The sequence below is a fragment of the Ictidomys tridecemlineatus genome, chromosome 1 (assembly GCF_052094955.1).
Source record: "Ictidomys tridecemlineatus isolate mIctTri1 chromosome 1, mIctTri1.hap1, whole genome shotgun sequence".
Taxonomy (NCBI): Eukaryota; Metazoa; Chordata; class Mammalia; order Rodentia; family Sciuridae; genus Ictidomys; species Ictidomys tridecemlineatus.
The window spans coordinates 186747929-186754372 of NC_135477.1; the positions used below are offsets into that span (position 1 = coordinate 186747929).

Genomic DNA, 6444 nt, shown 5'->3' on the forward strand with positions numbered 1-6444 from the left:
ATGGCCCTCAGCAGTCCTGTTCTGTACTTCAGCAGAAACCAGAAGAGGACACAGCCTGTTCTCCACAGTTGGGCACACACCAGCACTTCAGGTGACTCACATAGGCTAAGGGGCAGCAAACAGGAAGATGCCCTGCATCTGCTCCAGCAGTGTCTGTCAGAATGCTGGACCTGAATGGCCCACGAGGGCTGGAGAACCAAATGCCTTGAAAATGCAAGACACCCCTAAGCAATATGAAAACCAGCATGGAGGTGCCTCACAAGACTAGGAAGGGTGTCACCACATGACCAAAATATGCCACTTCTCAGTATTTATCCCAGAGAGGATAATTAAAGTTCGCATGCTCTAGTGAGACATGCATACCCACGTTTTAGCAGCACAATTCACAATAATCAAAATATAGAACCTGCCTAGGTGTTTGTCAGTGGCTGTAAGGCTCAAGAAAATTTGCTCTATATACACAGAGGTTCTAGTCAGCCATTGAAAAAGCATGCAGTTGTGCAATTTGCAGAAAAATGGATGGAACTTGAGAGCATTATGTTAAGACAAATAAGCCAAACACAGAAGGTCAAGAGTGGTGTGTTTACTTTCATGTGCAGCAGCTAGAGAGGAAAGAGAAATAGAAAGTGGGGGTAAAGATCTCATGAAAATCAAAAGGCGTTCAGTAGAGGAAAGGGACGAGGCAGAAGGGTGCCAGGAGAGGAAAGTGCTGGGAAGGATACTGGCCTAATTACGCAGCTCCCATTGCCCCATTGTGGGAAGTATAGTGTAATACAAAAAGTATTAAACATATAAAAAGTTTGAACTTGCTCACTTTTCTGAAACTGAACTCTGGGTGTGAAATCAGCTTTCCCATTAAGGAACAGAAATTAACAGTTCCCACCAGACGCCTGTCTATGTGCTGTCCAGCTGCTGATCCTCCTAAAATGTGGGAAATTTTGTTAGCTCTCTTTGACACAGTTGTACTGTCTGTGACTCAAGTTCACCCAGCGTTCATGAGATTAATCCCTATGATTATAGGCAGTATTAGAACATTTCTGCATATTATATAAACATGTCCCACGTGTTGCTATGGTAGCAGGTGCAAATATCCATGAGAGACACATCTCTGAGTCAAGCAAAGGTTTATTGACAGAGGATATCTTCTGGGCTGCCCTTTGCAAGGCACAACAGTCTGCTAGAACAAACTTCCTAAGTATATATTCATGTATAATGGAGTACTAAAAAATAACCTCTCTGGTTCTGTGATTGTTAATTGTTACTTGGCATCTTTATTGTGGTTTTGATGGTTAGGAACTCTTTGCGGGCAGGCCTAACAAGAAGGTCATGCCTTTGTGAACAGGTGCTGATTTTCAAAATGGAGTTACTTTTCCCTAAGGACCTAACACGTGCATTTATCCATTTCACTCTCCCTGGGTTCTGGGCAGCTTCCATATTTGGTGGGCTATTGTACATCCTTTGGTGAACATCATGCACAGGTGTCTATTAGGAATCCACTCAAGGATGGCCATGCTGGGTTCAGGGCACAGATATGTTCAGCTCTCTTCACGGCTACTGCTAGGTAGGAGCTAGCAGTGGGCAGTGAGATGCATGGTAAGGTCACAAAGTGTTCTTTAACTTACCTCAGTGTCCTTCTTTAAACTATCTTAAGATATCAAATGGTGGCAGTTAATCTATAGAAAGCAAACAAAAGCAAGAGAGCTATTCGTAAAACATGGCAAGAGAAAAGGATTAATGGGACTAATTATTGACAGGGTCCACTGAAGTTGATGTGAAGCTAGGAATTATGGCCATAAGTGTCTTCAATTTTCTGGGATTGAAGTTTCCATTAGTAGCACAGGTACATTAAGATGACTTCTGGCCAGCTATTGACCCCAGTGCCCACATTAACATGGGATTGACTTGTAGATGAAACCTCCCTAAAAAGAATGGCCACTATGACAGTTCCAGAGAGGACCAAGTAAGATCCATAACTCCATCACCCAACATGAAGGAAGAGTTGAACACCGGACTGGCAGAGAGTACAGAAGAGGGCCCCCAGCTCTCCTAGTGAACATCAACAGTAGTGAAATTGGGGACAGCATTGTCTTCTCTGTCATTCTCTGATTGGAGACAGCCCACTCTCTCCCTTGAGAGTGCTCTCGGCTCAAGCTTCACTTTTGTTTTACTGTCACCTATAATAAAGTTCTCCTGCATGACTTTTGATGTCTGACTTTAAATTTTCTTTGGTCGGAACATAAAACTGAGATTGGGAGTTTTAGCTCCCTGCTTTCCTGGGACACTACCACACACAAACTGGCTGGGGTACTAAGTTACTCCCCTTGCTTTCCCGTTTGGGTTGCTCTCTTTTCATAGTCTTTACTATAACAACATTTCCTGAGTGCAGGTGCTTTGTTTTGCTCACAGCCATAAAGAATGTGAATAAATGCCTGACTCAGGGAGCTACATCTGCACACATGGTTCTATCATTCAAGGTCCTTTAAAGGCAGCAAGGTGTGTGTCCCCCCAGACACACATACCCCAGAGAAGTCCCTTCCTTGCTTGACACATACTGTACTGCACCTGCCTGCAAATGAGAACTCATAATCATGAAGCTGGGGGGAAAAAGGCAGTCAATATAGATAATAAATAATTGTGTTCAATCAGGAAGGTTGGGGCTAGTTGGAAAGAAAATCAAATATTTCCCTTTCCCCCTCCTCTTTCCAAGACCCTTCCCCCTGCTCCTGCTCCAACCTGTTGCCGAGGTAACCTGTCCCAGGAATAGCTGTTCCTTGCAGGGAATCCTAAGAGTTGGCTCTACTTTAAAGCCTGAATCACTCTACCATTTGGCCCTCCTCTTGCCCATCTGGCTCTCACCATTTGGCTCACCCTGGCCACTGTTCATGGATGCAGGGTGGTGAGAGATAAGGAGGAAGGAAGGCATGAGGCAGAGAAAATTTAAGATGTATAAAGGGGCAGGACATTCCCACTTCTTTGGATACCAGCTATGTTCCCCTTCTCCCTCCAGGGAAAAGTCTGTTTCTGTCCTTGAAATAAACCTTGCTCTCTATACTCCCCTTGGCATTTCTCCAGTAACCAGAGGTATCAATAAGCGCTTCCTTCTCATGCAGTGCTTAGAGGATGATGAACTGACAAGCATGTGAGTCGTTACCTTTCACAGAGAGCCTGACCAGTGTGCTTCTAGCTATGTCCTTGGTTAAGTTCCTATGACGACACTTCCACCTGGACACTGCAAATTGAGCAAAGTCACCCCTTTTCCCCAAGAGTGAACTCCTTGTATAGGCACATGATGCACTTCTCATGGCCTGCCACATGTTTTTCGGGGGGTGCTGAAATGGAACCCAGGGTATGATAGGTGAGCACCCCACCACTGAGCCATTTCCCAGCCCCTGCCACAGGCCTTCTGTCCTCAATTGCAGCATCAGTGGGGCATGGAGAGGAACTTAGCTGACCTCTATCACCTGGGCAGGTTAACTGGCGATCACTTAATGCACTTGAAAGGTGATTTGCCATCTCCCCAGCCCAAGCTTGCATATTTCTCCAATGTTTTGAGACCCCTCCCGCGGTATGCTCATGTGCCCTCTGGGAAGTGCCTTTTGCATTCATACATCAGCTGTAACTTACCAGATAAATCATTTTCATTCATGTTCTGCAAACAAAAATTAAATGCTGAATTTTTACTGGAAATAATGAGCACCTAGTGATTGTGGTGCAGACAATGACCACTGGAGGAAACTGTCCAGTGGTTCTTCTTACCACCTATGAATGAGCCCGGAAGATTCTCAGAAGATGATGTTCCTCTTCTCTTTCAACAGTGAGCTAGACTTACACCCAATTGTCTAGATCTCAAAGAACCATCTTCCCTCCTGTACTCCCTTTATTTATTTAGTACCAGGGATTAAAGCCAAGGCCAGTTAACCACTGAGCTACTCCCTAGCCCTTTTTTATTTATTTCATTTTGAGACAGGGTCTCACTAAGCTGTTTAGGGGCTCCCTAAGTTGCTGAGACTGGCCTGGAACTTTCCATCCTCCAGCCTCAGCCTTCGTAGTTGCTGGGATTACAGGCAGTGCACTCCTCGCTACTGCCCATGCCATTGACGATTCCGAGTGGTTTAATATCCTCCAGAAGGTAAAACCCAGGGGAAATTTTCCAACTTTTGTTTCTGGAAACCACTGGGTATTTATTTTGCATACATGTGAACCGAGTAGGGCAAAAAGGAGGTGTAAGAACAGAAAAAGAGCTGAGAGAGGAAAGTACAGGGGACACACTTTCAAGTTAGCTGCTTTCCTCCTGCACAGCTGAACCCTTCCCTCCAGTTCATTCCTGCAGGGGGAGCACGGCCACCAAGCCAGGGTTCCCATTGCCATCCCCAACACCAGAGCCGGCTGTCAGAAGGCCTCTCGGGACACTCTTTGAGAGCCCCGGAGTCTCCGCAGGGCCCTCTGCAGAGCGCCGGCCACGTCCTTGTTCCTCAGGCTGTAGATGAGCGGGTTCAGCATGGGCGTGAGGATGGTGTAGAAGACGGAGAAGACTTTGTCCTGCGCTGGCTGGTGGTAAGCCTGCGGCACCATGTAGGTGTACATGGCGGCACCATAGAACAAGGTCACCACGATCATGTGGGAAGAGCAGGTGGCGAAGGCCTTCCTCCTCCCCTCGGCCGAGCTCATGCGGTGGACAGCGGCCAGGATCCGCGCGTAGGAGGCGACCACCACCGAGGACGGCGTCAGCAGCATCAGCACGCAGCACGCGTACATCACCGTCTCATAGAGCGCCGTGTCCGCACACGCCAGCCTCAGCACCGCGGGCGCCTCGCAGAAGAAGTGGTCGATGTCCCGGGAGCCGCAGAAGGGGAAGCTCATGGTGATGGGCGTGAGCAGGAAGCCATCCAGCGAGCCCCCTAGCCAGGAGCCCGCGATGATCAGCCAGCAGACTCGGCGGCTCATGAGCACCGGGTAGCGCAGCGGGCTGCAGATGGCCACATAGCGGTCGTAGGCCATGAGGCCCAGCAGGAAGAACTCGGCGCCCACCAGCGTCAGGTAGAGGAAGTGCTGCGCCGTGCAGCCCGCAAAGGAGATGGTCCTCTGGCCCCGCAGGTAGTCCACCAGCATCTTGGGCACGATGGTGGAGATGTACAGCATGTCGATGAGCGACAGGTGGCTGAGCAGGAAGTACATGGGTGTGTGCAGGCGCGCGTCGGCACGGATTAGAAAGACCATGACCCCATTGGCCGTTAGAGCCGTGAAGAAGACGACACAGACGACCGCGAAGAGGAGACCCCCAGTCTCCTCGGTGCCGAACAGCCCCCCGAGGGTGAAGTCCGCGAAGGACGCGTTGTCCCCTGCCATTGAGGCTGCGGTGGCTGGAGTAGCCCAACGTCTTCCAGGTAAAAGGGTGGCATTTCCCACGGGATTAAACCAGAACATTCGGATTAGTAGTCAAGCATCAGACTTCTAAGAGATGGAAGAAACAGTCTAAAATGGCTTTCTTAATAATTCAGAACTGATAAGCAACAACTAATCTGTATCAGAATGTTAATCTATACTGATTTTTAGTAAATTTGATCACTATTAAGCCATAAATTCAGTAACTATATTGGACAAGATGTCAGCAGATACTACTGTATAACGATAATACTTGTGGAACAGTACATAAAGTTGTAACTCATGCTCTGTGGCAACTGAGTGTACCATGATTGTTGCTCCCTCTGTGTGTGTGTGTGTGTGTGTGTGTGTGTGTGTGTGTGTGTACACATGAGTGTGAGCACACATTAGTGCAAATCAACTGGGACCGTTGTTAAATGCCCCTCAGTCATGGTCAGCATAATCATCATCTTCAAATCGTCTTTATCTGACTATGAGTTGTCTGCCATTCAGCCACATGGGTGGTAATCTCCCACTCTGTCCAGGAGTCATGGTCTACATCTCAAGGGTCACAGGAGTCATGTTCTACATCTCGAGGGTCACAGGAGTCACAGGCTATATCTTGAGAATACACTTAGTGTAAATTCACTCACGTTGTGGGCAAATTGTGTGGGATGAGTGAATAGGGGAATGTGAACCACTCTTGCAAATTCAGATGCAAAAGGATCATCTACTATAGGAGACTATTGCTCACTTTTCTTTGTTTATTTTTAAGACAGAAATGTTAATGTTAATTTCAGGATAATGAGGAATTGATATTAGGATTGAGAAGCATGAGAATTAGCAATTAGTGCTATCAAGAATGATTCAGAGTAAATACACAGGGAAATACATATTGAGCTATAAATCACATGCACTTTTGGAAATTTTAATATTTTAAGTATTTCTTGATTAGGAAAAACTGAGTGTGTCTCTTGTAATTTCAGGTTTTGATGAAGAAAAACAAAGAAATCCCTTATGAAAGTAAAGAATGGCCTTCCATGTGTTTTAAGGCTGAATGCATGACAGATAATTTTTCTGAAC

General features: G+C 46.8%; 1 protein-coding gene across 1 annotated transcript; it reads right to left on the reverse strand.

Annotated features, from left to right (window-relative positions):
- Positions 1 to 4155: 4155 nt before the first annotated feature.
- LOC144366639 (olfactory receptor 2T1-like) lies at positions 4156 to 6200 on the reverse strand. The gene has a single exon (XM_078021158.1). The coding sequence runs from the start codon at positions 5422 to 5424 to the stop codon at positions 4390 to 4392; it is 1035 nt and encodes a 344-aa protein (XP_077877284.1). The 5' UTR covers positions 5425 to 6200; the 3' UTR covers positions 4156 to 4389.
- Between the last annotated feature and the right edge of the window lie 244 nt (positions 6201 to 6444).

Excerpts from the sequence above, each read along its gene's own strand:
- LOC144366639 (XM_078021158.1), bottom strand. The coding sequence starts at position 5,424 with ATGTTCTGGTTTAATCCCGTGGGAAATGCCACCCTTTTACCTGGAAGA.